The sequence below is a fragment of the Bipolaris victoriae genome (assembly GCF_000527765.1).
Source record: "Bipolaris victoriae FI3 unplaced genomic scaffold scaffold_172, whole genome shotgun sequence".
NCBI classification, from domain to species: Eukaryota; Fungi; Ascomycota; class Dothideomycetes; order Pleosporales; family Pleosporaceae; genus Bipolaris; species Bipolaris victoriae.
This window is the reverse complement of record NW_014575220.1, coordinates 26,791-42,398: the sequence shown is the minus strand read 5'-3', so window position 1 is coordinate 42,398 and position 15,608 is coordinate 26,791. Positions and strand designations below refer to the sequence as shown.

The window sequence follows — 15,608 nt, the reverse complement described above, 5'->3', positions numbered from 1 at the left end:
AAGAAGCCTGGGGAATTGCCGTTTTTTGTTTATGCAGTAAACTGGCCTATTGCCCTTGGTTGCACTACGACGCATCAGGAAGTCCAATTGAGATCTGTCAGTTGGAAAGCGTAAGCTGTTTACTTGCAAGCAGTCGCGTCAACACGGCACAATTCGTATCATGCGCCGAGCCGACGTACTCTTCAAAGTGCTTACGGTCGCAATCAAGTCATCCCGCGCTCAACCTCGCTTGCAGCGCGGGATGGTCAACCAGCCTTACGTACGGCCCGGCTTCGGCCACTTCTGCAACGCAATCGCTGCTGTCAGCCATTGCCCACATAACTACACTAGTAGTTATCACTTGCCATCTACATACATAACGAGTGAGTGTAACTATGTAGTTAGGAGAAGAAAGTTACTTACAGCTACGCTACAAGATGGCCCACGCGAGTGGATCATCCTCCTAGTGTGCGTGTGCGCTGACGAAGCAGCGCTGACGCTAACTAGTTATGCCTTATCCACTATGTAAGCATCGAGCTTATCTGTATTCGATTATTTGCGAACGTGAACTGTCGCAATACCTACATTAGGTTAGCATCGCTATCTAGGAATAGAGGCTCCTGCATGTTATGTTAGCTCTGGCTTCAAGTCAATTTGTGTCAGAAATCGAGGTTTTCCAGCAAGATGCAGTCGGCAAAACCCGGCGACCAATACTGTTGGAAGCCATTGCATTTAGCAATAATGCTGTGTTAATTGCATTTTCAGCCTTGGAAAACCAGTCAATGCGTAGCATGTAGCTGCTTGCCGCACAACCCCGCATCTTCTCATCTTCTCATCTTCTTCCCAAGCCTCCCACATAGCGAGTTCATTCAAGTCAAGAATTGACTTTTCTATTCTTTACTCTGCAGAAGTCATCCAAGATTCGTTATGTACACATGGCTCCAACCTTCGAAGAGTGAGTTTTATTTCTAATGCCGACCCTGTTGAGCTAAAGCTCGACAGCTTTATCCAATCACCTCAGTTCACCTTCGTTGGCCAGGAGGGAAAGCCTGTCGTGGTGCATGCGGCCGCGGTTGCTGCTACTAGTCCGCAACTAGATGCACTTATTAGTGGTGGAATGCAGCAGTCTGAAACGCGATGTGCGAGGATCGAAGATGTCATGGTTAACGATTTCATTCGGTTCTGCGAATACGCTTACCGCGGGGACTATACGGTACCTCCGTTGGGAGAAGTGCTACTAGGACCGAGCTGTGCACCTGAGAAGAACGAGCAGAACGACGACAATGGAGTGGCTCCGGTCTGGGATGAATCCCTGCTTCAGAAGAACCTCCTTCCATGGAGTGTTACCCCGGAGAAGCTCCGGCATGCGAAGAACCTGCCGCCCAGCCAGTATCTGAGTCTCAATACGTAGCAAGGAACATCTCAAGAACCTCACTACGCACTCAATTTAACAGCCGAAACTACCTAAATGATGGCGGCCCCAAAGATCTGATCCTGCAGCACTTCCAACCCAAATCTAATAGTGCCGCAGACCAAAACTTCACGCCAGTCCTCCTCGCCCACGCACGGCTCTACTGNTTTGCGCATCTACGTCTAATAATGCCACTCAAAGCGCTAACCCTCTACAAGCTGCATAAGACACTAATGAACTTCAAGTTGTACACAAAGCGCGTTGGAGACATCATTCGGCTTACGAGAAGTGCGTACTCGAACCCAGATCTGCCAGATAGAAACGACGACGGAATTATCGGCGACCAGAGGAGACTCGTGGTTGAGTATATTGTGTGCGAGATTGACACAATCGGAAAATGTGATGAATTCATCAAGTATATGGAAGAAGGCAGTGAATTTGTAGGAGATTTTTGGAGAACGGTAAAGGACTAATTATAATAGTGGCCATGGGTATAGACCTCTTGGATTAGATAGTCAAGGATCTAAGCAGCAAAGATAGCGTTAGCTTATCTCGGTCCCCGCAAACCGGTGAAACGTGTTGTCCAATCGTGATGAAGATCCCGGAATGCTGAAATTTCCTGCTGCAACCCACTTGCCAAGGCTTAGAATAAGCAGCCGAACTGCTCCAAGAGTGCGCCAAAGCACAGCCTGATTATATGTCATACAAATTATGCCTGTATGTCCGCTATCACATCAATCAACCACTATCATGTCGTTGGTCACACATGAGATTGATACGTTTGCAGATACAATTATCATCCTTAAGAATCCTTGCAAAAACTTCACCCCGTGGGACGAGACGCTCGTATCCTCTCAAATTGAGTTTCCTGAGTCGGAAGAGGAACATCTCATACATGCTCAGACGTTCGAGGATGATCGGACGGGCAAGGAGCTGTCAAAGAAGGAGAAGAAAGCCCGAATGCGCGGTAGAGCCTCCCGCAATAGCACTGTCTCGAACGTTCCAGAGGGCAATGGCGAGCACGCCGAGCTTTCCAGTGAAGCATTATCTGAAGAGCAAGGACTTGTTCACGATCGGAAATTAGCAACAAGAGTCGTTGGTGGAGTAGAGAACCCAAGCGTCGAACTAGCCGAGCCCGCCTCAGGGCCGACCCAGTCGGAAGATGATGAGATTCACTATCTCGTCTCATCTCGCCACTTGATGCTAGCTTCACCATGGTTTAGGCGCACATTAACAAGAGAGGAGTTTGTTGAATCCTTGAGAAATCCATCAGACGGACGGTACCACATCCAAGCCAACGATTGGGACGAAGAAGCTCTCCTCATTCTTCTCAACATTTTCCACGTCCGAACACGCCAAGTTCCGGCTACTGTAAGCTTGGAGATGCTCGCAAAGATCGCAGTTCTTGTCGATTACTACGAGCTTGGAAATGCAGAGGTGATCGAGCGTGATACCAAGGACTGGATTGCTAATGTGAGGCGTAATGCCGCGATTCCATCTTCTTATTGCCGCAACCTTATGTTGTGGATCTGCATCTCTCGAGTTTTCTGCATGTGCGAAGAATTTGAGAAAGCGACGGCTGTGGCGATCAAAGAGAGTAAGGGCTGGATTCAAACCCTAGATTTGCCGATCCACCAGGGGATTACATGTATAGTCTTGACCTGCCTCGATCCAGGTTCCAATTGCTAACTCTGATCAGCTAGTATCGACCGCATTCGATGCAATGCCCTTGAGCACCTTATCTCTGAATTGCACCGCTTACTTGGGGTCTATCGAGACTTCAACTATTCCTGCTCCCATAATCCATCTTACTCTTTTCAATGTGGAGCTTTTCTCTTTGGCGCGTTGATGAGATATATGGAGAGATGGGGTTGTCTCTTACCCCGGCCAGAGAATCCTTTTATGGGAATCAGCCTCAATGAAATATGCAATACCAGCGGAATGGCGAAGAATACGAAGTGGTGGGTCAAAAGCGACTGTTACGACTACTACAGAAGACACGACCACAATAGGGCTGAGGTTCACCCGTGCAGTCTAAATGTCAAGATTGACGAAGTGGTCCAGGAAGCCATGGCTAAAGTAAGAGGATTAAAATTGCAGGGCTTCAGGGATAACAGCCAAGTTTCATTTCAAAGCTAATCCAAATGTTCAGCTTTAAACATTATAAATATAATTTCGGATCGTTTTCATACATATTGTTTGTTGCTTTTATTGTATCTATCCACTAGAGGGGCTAGGTAACAACATAGATATAAAACGTATTAATTCCACTCAGGTATTCGGTTCTAGAGTGGGCCCCCCAATTGCAAAGCTAAACTCTATTAGGCTTAGCAGTAGGGCTCCGCAGAATCGTGGGAGTGCTTGATAAGAGCTAGAATCATGCTAGAAATTCTACTGCTATATGACCCTAGATGCTGACACTCTTGATTACGCTTACAGCCAGTAAGCCGAACGAAGGGTGTGACCCGAAACGCTGTGCCGCAATCCTTCTAATCACGTTACGTGGTTAGCTATCACTATCTCTTGGCGCTACCGAGGAGCTGAGCAGACTGCAGCACGGCCCACCAGTAAGCAGTTTGAAGGATGCGGCCTGAGACGCCGCACCGCAGTTCTTTCAACCGTGCCGCAATCACGTGACGTACTTACTGATCTCGGACGTTCGTCAACCTTCTCCTCGAATCTTTATGTTGCTATTGTGAACCTTGATTCGACAAAGCGAGGATGCTACTGCTTCTTGATCGATCTTACAAAGAAGCAAAAGACTATTGCATTTTTCCATCGGTATGCTAACCCAAACAATGCTCGCCGCGACAGCGTTTTGATCTGAGAAAGTATGCCAACCAGATTACGAAAGCTTTTTGCAAGCATATAGGCGCTTTGGTCTTCGCCCTTTGCCAATGCCCAAATGTAACGCTGAGTGCTTCTGCGAAGAGACAACTACTTCTCTATGTGGTCACCGGCAGAGGGTATCCGGACGTGTATAGCGATGTATCCAGAATCTACGCTTCCTGCACCCATAAAACATGATCTCGTTCGCGCAGTTTAGGTAGCTAACAGCTTCCTGTAGAGCTACAATCATCGCAGCCTTGCTGCCCCGGTTCGGTGGCCTCAAATCTGAGAACGGGATAATTTCGGAAGGATCTGGGTTCCCGCTTAAACTCGATGACATCACTGCATCACTGCCTATCATGCACACCAGAACGCCCAAAGACGATCGGCTAAATCGGGTGTCGAGTCCTGTGATTTGGCGTCGGATCAAGCCAGTGGCTCTTGGCTCCAATAACAGCATGAGCAGCGACAAGCGACCCCGCGCTATCAGCGGAAGCTATGGCCCAGTGATTTCCAAACCTTGCTTCACAGTGTGACTAGTTACTGTAGTCACTTCTTTTCGCTTCGCTCGCCGCTTAGCCTCTGGCGATCGAAGCGATCTTGACTTGGCCCCCCTCTTACAATAATCTTCTGTTGCGTTTCCTTTTGGTCACTTTCACCCACGTTTCCTTGATGTCATGGCAACTACACCGCAAAAGCAGGTGCTCGACTCACTCAAAAGGTGTTTGAATCTCGTTGGAAATTTCGCTCTGATAATTGCGTTGATGCTCACACTTACGCAGTTCCTTAGCATCTGGCGCCTACTCTGACTTCAAAATCACGTGCGGTAGTGATACATATAAAGTCCATAAGGTCATCGTCTGTAATCGAGCAGGTTTTTTTGCACGTGCGGTTAGTTTCGGTGGGCAGGTAAGTGACTTTGCACATTGGTTGTGAACCCAGCTTAGCTAAATGTGAGGGGAGGAAACTGAGAGCGGCAAACTCGACTTACCCGAGGATGAGCCGGAGACTGTAAAGCTTCTCATTCAATATCTGTATGAGGGTGAATACGAGCCGCAGCTACCTCCGGTTGCTGAGTCACTTTCGACGATGACCATTTCCACGCCAGTCAAACGTGGGAAGTTGTCATCCAAAAAACAAGACTATCATCTTGTGTTCCCTCATACTTGCTATCAACGACTTGATTGTTGTCACAGTAGTCGACTTTGTCCACACCATTACTGTGGTGAAACCTGCGGTTACACATGCAGAGGATTTACTTGTCCGATCTGCGATACTCCTACGCTCACTGGATCGTCATCACAACTTCTTACGCACAGCAAAATGTATGAAATGGCCGACAAATACGAAGTTGTGGGCCTGAGGAAGCTTGCGGAAGAGAAGTTCAATAGAGTCTGCAACCATTTCTGGAACACCCCAGACTTCCACATCGCGGCAAGCCATGCTTTCTCAACCACACCTGAAGATGACGCTGGTCTTAGGGATCTGGTCAGCCAAACTATTGCGAAGCACATGGAGCTTACTCAAGCACCTGAGATCAGGAAACTGCTCATACAGTTTAGTGGTTTGGCATTAGGCATCCTGGACGCAAAGGGCAAGGAGCTAGGTTGGAACGTGAAGCCGTAAGGGCGGCCTTTAGAGTCTTGACACGACCAACTTAGAAGACTGGCTCTGGAAGAAAGACAAAAAATCTTGATATATCGGAACAACTGATACATGTTTGAATCGCAAGATCGTTCTTGGTTGAGCTGCTCTCTGAGTCAGCTAGAGTAATGTTGACTTTTTTGAATTTTCATAGTACTTGTTACCCATTACCTTACCAGTGCTTCCTGTGTGAAATCGATGGCTCCATCGCATTATGTCATTTGAAGTTAGAGCCTATAGATGCTGATGAGAAAACGATTCCTCTGTATCTATGAATATTGAGATTTCAGCGCTTATTCGTTGCGGTTTCACTGTGTGAGCAACAGTCATACAACCTCGCTCGGCCCCGGATCGTTTACAACACTATATTTATGAAAGATGGACGCAAGAATCAAATGTGTGTCATTCAATCACAAATGATATCCAAGGCGAGTCAAAGGCTCTAACCATGAACGCTATGAGATACCATAGTTGCGCACTCTCCCCACGGATCCCAGTGTGCATGTAGTTTGTATTTTCGAGCTTTTCATTTCCGGCTGTTCCAGGTATGGTAGACATGAATCCATCTGGGACGGTGGTGGATCCAGTAAGGCCAGGTATACCTAAGTCGAGACGCTGCTCTTTTTGTCCATCAAACACGGCCAACAATCTGTTATCATCTGCCGAGATCCCTCTGTGGATAAGGTATTCGCCATCTTGATTCCATCTGTTGCTGCCATCGTTGTTGTATCTCAGCATTTTGGCAACTTCACTTGCGTCATAAACATTCTGCAAGCCTTTTGCCCAGATTGCTGATGAAAATCTCTTTGTTGCCATCTTGTAGAAGTCTCTGTATTCGCCTCATCGCCCTTTCCCAACTCCCAGTGAAAGGTATCAAAGGTGTATCAATTTTCTTCCATGAGAGACAGTTGTCGAAAGCTTCTCTAGTCAATGCTATATGTGGATTCCTAGACACTATCTTGTGATTCCGAAAGGCCGAATTGTATGCCGCCGAATTCCTGTCATGACATTCCGTGCGGAAAAGAATAACTGGAGGGTCTCGAAGCGGAGATGGGACTCGATTTGAGGGGCTAACAGATTGCATTGCTTGCACGAATTGCAGGTATGGGCCCTGTCAGTCATGTAAATCAATTATAGGAGCATGAATCTCGTCGAGATTTTCCAGACCTTTAACTAGTTCTCGATCGTCTGCAAAACTGTTTACGACTTCACTGTCGATGCGAAAACGGCTAGTGCCAAGCGAGCTGCTAAATAAACAAACAAGAAAGGGGCAAAACTCGGCCGTAAGCACGAGTATATGTGCAAGGAGAAGCCACGGATTTGCCAGTGCCCAAGAATGAAAGCAATTATGAGCGGTGATGCCTGTGCTAGTTAACTAGTTAGTGATATAGATATGAGCACGACGGGGATGACTACGTGGTGGGCTGAGCGGGGTCCTTCACGCTAGCTGTAAGCATCAACTAGGCGTGCGTTCGGTATCCGATCGAAGCGTGTAACGTTACATAGTTACATAGGATGTATTATTCGATCTACTCTCACTTATCATTCACCCACATAGCAAGATGCTGCACGCGTAAGTGCGGTAGATTGATCTGTATTGTTTCTGTTATCGGATATTTTCACTTGTCTTGTGGTGTATAGCCATTGCTTTTTCTTGTTGAGGTAGTGTATCCTTGTTGCCGTTGCAGTGGCTTGTTGCTTCGGCTCAGCTGAAGTCATTGCTTCTGCGACCTTGCATATATAGGCTGCGACATAAGACCATGTTTCCCTTCTTCTAGCTTTGCCACCCTTTTGCGGCCTTGTGTTGCTGCTTCATGACCCTGGATGCTGACACTCTTGATTACGCTTATAGCCAGTAAGCAGAACGAAGGATGTGACTCGAAACGCTGCGCCGCAATCCTTCAAGGCTAGTGGTAATGCGGCTCGACCGCCCTCCCTGCTAGCGGTGTCGAGTCTAAAGATTTTGTACCTTTTCTTGTATTCTGTAAATACCACTGTCACTAAACAGGTTCTAGGGGGTTATCCTTGAGCCAATTTTAGTTCGAAGAGAAGATACTATTCCGTTTTCAGAAGACTGGCGGAAGGCCGCTTCAGGCAATTGCATAGGAAAATGGTGCTTAGAGGCTCATCACTGCATTCGGATATATTCAAGCCCCTATCAGTTGTTTGCCTATTACGTCTTTCCATGCGTGGCGAATATCCTGCTGCGCTTCAAAAATGTGAGGGGTAAGTTAACGTACCTCACTCCTCGTGGACGCACACCGGGCCGAGAAATATGAAGGGCAGAGTCAATTTATGTCCTTAACCATCAGCATTTGAAGAATGGACCCAATGCTATCCTTAGACTTTGATCCCAAATCATGTGCTACCGTTTACTTTTATGACCCCGCTTTCGCACGAAATTCATAAGAGAAGATGGCGTAGAGCCATAACTTTGGTCTTTGGATTACTATTGGTATCAACCATGGCATAAATAATTTATCCACCATAGCGCTTTAAATCTCAGACTATTGAGATCCTCCTTGTCATCCATTTCCAGTGTGTTTTCAAGAGTTTTTTTATGCATCCGCTCGATGACTACTTTACAGAGAGTGATAACGGCCCGCCTACAACTTCTATAAGCTATATAGCTCGCTGTCGGTACCATTGCAACAACTGAGGATGCCCACATAAAATCAGACACCGTACTCGATGAAGAATTCGTTAATTTTGAAGTGGTACCTCTGGTTAGCAAATTGTTAGCTGAAAAGCCTTGGCCTTTATCATGTGTAGATTTGATTACACGTGGGAGAGCAAGAAGCCCGAATCACCTACAGAAGGACTAAAAGGACATAATACTTTGCTAGCCCTTTCTTTGCTATTCCGGACATGATGTCCAGAAGGTGGGTCGACGTTTCCAATTCGTTCAATAAGCTATCCCGAGCCACTTTTAGGCGCCAGGCCGACTGTTTTGGCATTTTACGCTTCTGGTCCACTGTCTAGAGGGTCAGAAATACTGCAAGATAAACACGAGATGCTGATTGTTTGGGGGTATATTGTGTTGTACATACCTAAATCTTGTAACTCTGGCTGCTCAGGAGCGGATTCACTCCTTACATCCTCGCGAAAGTGAAAGTACTCATCCAAATGGTAACTGGCGGAACGCCTAGTGGATTCGAAATAGTCCCACATGTCAATTTCATCAGGGTTGGATGAGATGTTCGGCTGGGCTGGGGAGTAGATGCCCACTTGATCCGATGAGGTTGCATTGTGTTCACTTCGTGTACTCGGTAGTGCCAGAAGGCTTTGCGTCTCCGCGCGATCGTCGTCAAACGTTGCCAAATCTCTTATATCGAAGTTCATCGTGCTGAAGAGGTAACATGGGTTGTATGTCATGCCCGAAAGGACGGAATGACACTTCGTGATGCGCTGGCTTAGCTTGCACGAGCTAAGACGGCCTTTTCTTGGCACCCCCACAGTTGGTCCGTGCTCGCTGCTTGTCCTGGTCCTACGACGCATAGGATTCTGTGTACTTCATCAACCTAAAGGGCGATCTTTCATTATTTCATGTAATTATTTGCCTCTCCCATGTCTCGGCGAGACACAACGGACGCTGTAGCCCTCCCTAACCGCGGAAGACTTACCTTGCGATTGGACTATTGGCATCGGCATCCTGATGGAGAGACTCTGGAGCACCGTACGAGGCTAGCACGCCTGTTCGCATGCTATCTGAGAGAACTTAACAAGAAGAGACAAGAATTTCCATGGTTTTGTCGCCTCGTGCCTGTAAAACGTGGGATGACCCGACTAGATCGTATTGTTTCGGTTCAGGTAAGAAGATCGGCTGTGGGGTAATATCTCTTCCGCCCGTCTCACTCGTTTTCCCTTATCTAGCTTTCGAGTCCTCACTAAGGGTCTTTGATAGGTTGATTTCGTTCATCGATTCTATACCCACGAACACACGAACGTGGCCCTGCCGAATTGCCGAGAACTGTGGGCCCAACTGGTACAACTAATCGACCTGAACGCGTTTCGACGTCTGTTTGGCGGTTCTATGATTTGCATGAACATATATCTAATGCATGTGGAACAAAAACGGCAAAATACGTATGCTCAAGGGAGACTCGTGCAGAGTTTGGCCGTCAAAGCAGATAGTATCGTTCACGATGCAACAGGCCCATCAAACTTCGTGGGAGGTAGTGCGTACGGAAAGCTTCCAGTTCCTGTATCTGAGAAGATTGCTGACAATACTGACTCGTTTTCGGAACAGTGCTCTTCCACTCAGTTTCCTCCTTCGCCTCGTCAGATCTTATTTGGCGACGGCCGCCAACCCGCCGATTTCTGGGCAGAGGACCACCGAACAAAATCTGGAAGGGGTATTACAAATCATTGAACAATTAGCTACGGCGGTTCGTTGCTCAATCCCATTCGACTAGCCTCTTTCTAACAGCCACAGATTCAAAATGCCTGGGATGCTGACAGAAATAACGAGGCAGCCATCAGAAAGGCAACTAAAGAAATAGCCGGGGCTACTGCAACAATTGAACGGATGTTCGAGGAAGCTCTCGTTGCTGCAGTATCTCGAGCGAAAAATATACGCAACGGTAGGTCTGTCCTCAATATCCATTTGTTTGCTCGGCATTGAGCCTGAGGATCTTGTTGCAGGGAAACTAACTGTCCTCCACAGACTCGTCTGGTGAAGACATTTGGGAAGCAATGGTAGCTACACGCAAACTGCTGCTACTATATCCTGACCTGAGGAACGGCTTAAGGAAACTTGAGTCCATACTGAAGTTGAAGCAGGACAGTACGAACAAGAAAATAGGAGCCGCAGCTATTACAGGCGGCATAGTTGCTCTGTATGCAGCAGGCTTTTTCTTGGGGCCCCCTGCCATTGCAGGCTGCTTTCTCTACAGCTGGGTGACGGCTGGCGCCGCTTCCACCGCTCTCGGCATAGGCGGCATTCTTGGTGGTGGAACAGCCCTCGTAGCTGGGCCAACAGCGGTGTATAACCATTCATCACAGGTCAGTAGATACGTGGAAGGTAAGATCCCTGTTGCTAGTACACCTTGGATAGGGTCGCTAACAAGTTTCGATACGTGCAGCAAGACAACTAAGGAAGTCTTTCCAAAATTCAATCATGAAACTTCACTTCCTCATAACTGTCTGTTGGATGGAGAAGATCTGGCATGTGGATATGGAGGCAATCTCGGTGGCCAGAAAGGAAGATTATCTGAGAAGTCTTGGCGTTAATCCGACCTATCTTGGTCAATCAGAGTACGATATGGCGTTGATTATGAGTTCAGCTGAACAGATGGAAAGGGATTATAATTCCATTAAAAGAGATGCTGACAAATTGTACTCGGACTTAGGAGTCTCTACGGAAACAGAATACAGGGAACCGGCAGCCTAGAAATGGACCCGAGGGTGTCCACAGGTAATGATGTGGGCGGGTGTCATGTGAATATCTGAATTCTCCATGTAACACTGCAATTGAATGCACTGCGTTCAATACTGCGATTCACTTTGGGATCACTACAATACCTAGTATATGATGCTACGTGACTTGGCCCCCGATCCATCCTGATCGGGTAATCACGCACCCTGATCCAAAAATGCGCGTATGCAACACGGATCAGACACGGATTCTCGCCCGTTACAGTCTAGCGCGAATCAGCCCCCTGAATCGCGCTGAAATAGGCTTAGCGTTAGGGTCGCGCAGAACTACAGAAGTGCTAAATAATGGTTCAAATCATGCTAGAAATTCGTGCAACTTCTATCGATAATATAGGGAACCCACACGCTTCGGATGAGCTTCCAATAGTGTCATCCAGATCCTTGGGACATAGTAAGAGGCGAAGGTTTGCTTCCGCCCACAACGCCTGCTTGTCTGTTTTTTCCGCCTTCACTACAGCAACCCCTTTCGATTTATATCTAATCAACCCTGCTGTTTGTTCTACTACCGGTTTTCAACCACTTCAACTCCCCAGTGTTATCTACTCCGCCTACATCAAAATTTCGTCTACCAACATGGCAAGCAGTTTGTCTAGCGATTCCGAGTTTGAAGGCGTTAAGATGCCAATCACACCAGTGCCTATCGACCCGGATTCTGTCACTACGAGCTCTCTGCACGCTTCATAGTCTGTAGATCAGCGGAAAGTTATGGATATTGTAGACAAGCTGCGATGTACAGGTCTCAATGGCATTGTGGAACTACCCCAGCTTGTAGTATGCGGTGACCAGTCATCCGGTAAAAGCGCTGTACTTAAGGCTATCACCGAGATTCCGTTTCTTCGCAAGGAAAACCTGTGCGCGAGATTCGTAACTGAAGTGGGTACAAAAACTAGAGCATGGCGTGGCGAGAAGATTGGTGCCAGTTGCCGCAACGGGAAGCAAGGTGCAAAGCTCGACTAACGGAGTAGAACAAACCGAATGGTTCTCGTGACATTTGCCACGCACTGCGAGCGGCGCAGTGTTCTCGACGAGAGGATTGCTATCAACAGCCAGTCCAAGAGTCAGTTGTGCGAGAACGTCAAACACGGCAACGCTACTCTTCCAGGCACTACAACTTAATGATTAATATGAGATGTAGCGCATAGTCATTCGTCGAGACCTAAATAACGGAGGACTATGGTAGTTTTCAGCGCATGCGCGCCTTAATAGTTGCATCTACATCCCAAGTTTTCATACTTGTCTCGTGATATGTGTGTGCCTTACATCTAACTATACAAAGATAGAGCGGTCGCCTGATCAGATTCCGAAGCAGATGTCACGGGTAGAGCACAATTGCATTGATCTATATACGCCTGCACCGGGGGCTACTATGTTGAGAGTCATGACATGTGACAGTACGGCCATATTCCCGGGGGTTGCGAATTAGCAACAGCGATGGGTGTTTCTATGAGGATATCGATGCAATCATTTCTTGACAAGGGCTAGACTGGCAAACCCGTTAGCAAATCTGCTAGGTCAATGTTGGAGCCTTGCCTGCCAATGTGCATCAGCGTGGTTCGAGAGGACTGCGCATTGCTGACAAAAAGTGCACTTCCCTCACGAGAAGTACGTATAGCAGGCGTTGCGACAACTGGAACCACATGACTTAGCCTTGGGTCCTTGAAAGAGTCACCCGAGCCCGACAGTTCAATCGGCTCTGCTTTTCTTCTGCTTCTTGAAGACAACGTTACCATCCTTCCCTATGTGCCGGAAAACCCGGTGGGCCGGAATGAGCCAATGAGGTTCAGCATCTCGCGGGGATGACTGCTGACCTCACGTTCTCATTGGTTCATTCCGGCCCACCGGGTTTTCTGTTACGCAGGGAGAGACTTTATATCTTCTCTTTTTTGACCTCACCGAAAATGCAAAATGAGCAACGAAAGTAGGTTTGCAATTGCTGGTATTGGTGATACCGGAGACCGGCTAGCCTGCACTGTGAGCGGGGCAATTTGGCCGGTATGTAGTGCAAGAGAGAGTAAGAACTCTCAACTTATCTACATCAATAACCGACGCTACTTAGTGCCAGGAGATGCGGCTACCCAGCGCCAACGCCAACGCCATTACTGACGCCTGGGGATATTTCACGCCGTCCGGAAGTCCTAGCATCACGTCAATAGAGCGCAAAAGATTAGACAAGAGATCTAGACTGAACATTTTGGATTCGCATAGCTGCTGCGGGAGATACTGGATGATGATGCCCTTTGTGGAGAAGCTTGGGATTTGCGTTAGTTGACCCAATCTTGTGCGGACAAATTAGGCGGAACGCCAAGCCAACATCTCGAGCTGTGTATCCCGCTCCATCCCGCTCCATCCCGCTTCGTCCCGCTTCATCCTGCTTCATCCTGCTTCGCGCCCTGCTTCACGCCCTGCTTCGCGCCCTGCTTCACGCCCTGCTTCGAGCCCGATCCCCACCCGCTCCATGCCTGCCTCCCTCAGCCAACAAAAGTCAAATAACACGTATCGTGAGCGGATAAAAGCGCACGCTATGGCAGGGTTTTGTGCTTTCAGTCTCTCGTGTTATGAGAACCCTGGAGGCCACACTCTGTGCAAAGATCATCGCGAGCGTCGAGTTAGGCAGGCAAGAGCAAGGCGTGCCGATAAACTGTCCCAGCGCGCTGCGATAAACAGTCTTGGCAGTCTGAATGACAATCTCAACGTGGCGCACCGATCTTTATTGGTTTCGCAAGCAGCAGCGCCCACACGCTCCCTCCGTGCACCATATGCGTCTTGGGACAAGCTGATATGGGTTTCTTTCCCTGACACAAAACCACTCAAAGAAACCGCTACTCTCGCTCTCCAGGTTTTCCGTGACGATCGCAAAAGTCTTGGTCACGATCCCTGGCTGGAACAAGCCGATTCAATGAATTTGCGCAACACAGTCACACCGATGGGCAATGAAGGCTGGTATATACATCAGGGTCTGGTCACGCTTTTAGCCACAAAAGCGAAAGCAGGGAATACGTTTTCCATCGAAGCGCATACATGGGACTGGCTAGCCCCATTTCCGCGGAATCTGCTATCCCGTTCCTGTACAGATGAAAGCGAAAAGTCGCTACGCACTGTACTGTTCCTGCACTGGACCACAAACGAGCCCACCAACCCTACCCTTAACACAGTCTACAGAGTAGTACGCCTGCTGAAACCCATCCATCCAACATCATTCCGGGTTTACCCGAATGAGGACGAAGCGCGGCAGGAGATGGACAAGCTAGGGGACATCCGGGCCTTAGATGATGTGGCTCAGTCATCTTCAGAAGAGTTCTCATATCGGCCCATGACATGTTTTGGTTATGGTCCATGCAAGCTCCAGAACTACGAGAAAACAGTACACAAAAGAACCCAGAGTGGCTGCGCTGCGCACGTCCATGTTCGGGAGCGTGGAGAGCAATATCAACTTACCTGTGATCGAGAGACGCATGCATCAGAAACCCAATCGCAGAGAGATGGATGTCGGAAAAACAAATCACGGAAAACAGGGAAGTCGTCCAAAACGCCAGCAGATGGTGCCGACCATTCGGCACATTGGTTCCACCAAGAATTCGTTCCATCACTCCCAAGTTGCGAGTTCAGAGTTTTTATTGCCACTGTACCAAGCAAGAAGGGTATTCGAGGACGCATTGGTCAGGTTTTTGCCATTGCAAAGACTTCGTTCAATAAAGAGACTCAAGAACTTGCAGCACGAGAGTTTATCCCAGCAGACCTAGAGCCCGCACTAACACGATCGGATCTCGTTCGATTCGCGCTGTTCGTTTTTGAAGAGCTACGTGCGCGGTCCGACAGCATGGTCGTCTTTGAGTCTCTCGAGGTGGGCGTTCGCCTCGACATCGGCGTTGCAGACAACGGAATTGTTGGCAAGTCGTTCTTTGTGAATGAGATCACAAGGTGGTACGGAGCCCACTACTTTTCCAACAATATCTGCGCAGAACCGAAGACACAAATCTGCAACGCGTTTGCTTCTGCCTTCAGCGTGTTTCTTAGTGGTGGTACAGGGAGTGAATCCTAGGCGTGTTGCAATACTTCCCCCGATTCCAGTGTCATAACTGGGTGCGCTCCTATAAAAGATCAAGGATTCTTTACAGGTAGCATGGAGTAGTACCGGCATACTGTTGTCAGATTACGGTGTAACTGGAGGTGGCCATAGGGGGTATTATGAAAAGTTTCCTGATAGCCCCCTAGGCCTAGGTGGTGGATAGAATCCGGGTGTCCTTAGCGCACCCGGATTCTGTGATTAGTCAGCGCGCACGATCCACCGCGATCCAGCCCATCCAGCTCA

General features: G+C 48.2%; 8 protein-coding genes across 8 annotated transcripts; 6 read left to right on the top strand and 2 right to left on the bottom strand.

The window, feature by feature from the left end:
* Positions 1-914: 914 nt before the first annotated feature.
* COCVIDRAFT_42871 (hypothetical protein) lies at positions 915-1,863 on the top strand (the record flags this gene model as incomplete). Its single annotated transcript, XM_014695213.1, has 3 exons — positions 915-934; positions 1,066-1,210; positions 1,366-1,863. 3 exons carry the CDS (start codon positions 915-917, stop codon positions 1,861-1,863), a joined length of 663 nt encoding a protein of 220 aa, XP_014550699.1.
* Positions 1,864-2,140: 277 nt separating this feature from the next.
* On the top strand, positions 2,141-3,529 carry COCVIDRAFT_114824 (hypothetical protein; the record flags this gene model as incomplete). Its single annotated transcript, XM_014695212.1, has 2 exons — positions 2,141-3,038; positions 3,090-3,529. 2 exons carry the CDS (start codon positions 2,141-2,143, stop codon positions 3,527-3,529), a joined length of 1,338 nt encoding a protein of 445 aa, XP_014550698.1.
* Positions 3,530-4,896: 1,367 nt separating this feature from the next.
* Positions 4,897-5,845, top strand: COCVIDRAFT_20927 (hypothetical protein; the record flags this gene model as incomplete). Its single annotated transcript, XM_014695211.1, has 3 exons — positions 4,897-4,940; positions 5,002-5,128; positions 5,183-5,845. 3 exons carry the CDS (start codon positions 4,897-4,899, stop codon positions 5,843-5,845), a joined length of 834 nt encoding a protein of 277 aa, XP_014550697.1.
* A 420-nt stretch (positions 5,846-6,265) lies between these two features.
* Positions 6,266-6,679, bottom strand: COCVIDRAFT_31646 (hypothetical protein; the record flags this gene model as incomplete). The annotated part of the gene is made up of 1 exon (XM_014695210.1): positions 6,266-6,679. The coding sequence occupies one exon, from the start codon at positions 6,677-6,679 to the stop codon at positions 6,266-6,268; it is 414 nt and encodes a 137-aa protein (XP_014550696.1).
* Positions 6,680-8,673: 1,994 nt separating this feature from the next.
* On the bottom strand, positions 8,674-9,205 carry COCVIDRAFT_31645 (hypothetical protein; the record flags this gene model as incomplete). Its single annotated transcript, XM_014695209.1, has 2 exons — positions 8,674-8,837; positions 8,914-9,205. The coding sequence occupies 2 exons, from the start codon at positions 9,203-9,205 to the stop codon at positions 8,674-8,676; spliced, it is 456 nt and encodes a 151-aa protein (XP_014550695.1).
* Positions 9,206-10,008: 803 nt separating this feature from the next.
* Positions 10,009-11,095, top strand: COCVIDRAFT_20924 (hypothetical protein; the record flags this gene model as incomplete). Its single annotated transcript, XM_014695208.1, has 4 exons — positions 10,009-10,041; positions 10,299-10,446; positions 10,530-10,886; positions 10,920-11,095. The coding sequence occupies 4 exons, from the start codon at positions 10,009-10,011 to the stop codon at positions 11,093-11,095; spliced, it is 714 nt and encodes a 237-aa protein (XP_014550694.1).
* A 906-nt stretch (positions 11,096-12,001) lies between these two features.
* On the top strand, positions 12,002-12,175 carry COCVIDRAFT_63844 (hypothetical protein; the record flags this gene model as incomplete). Its single annotated transcript, XM_014695207.1, has 1 exon — positions 12,002-12,175. A coding segment is annotated over one exon (174 nt), but the record flags the coding sequence as incomplete, so codon positions are not given.
* Positions 12,176-13,754: 1,579 nt separating this feature from the next.
* COCVIDRAFT_31643 (hypothetical protein) lies at positions 13,755-15,338 on the top strand (the record flags this gene model as incomplete). The annotated part of the gene is made up of 1 exon (XM_014695206.1): positions 13,755-15,338. The coding sequence occupies one exon, from the start codon at positions 13,755-13,757 to the stop codon at positions 15,336-15,338; it is 1,584 nt and encodes a 527-aa protein (XP_014550692.1).
* Between the last annotated feature and the right edge of the window lie 270 nt (positions 15,339-15,608).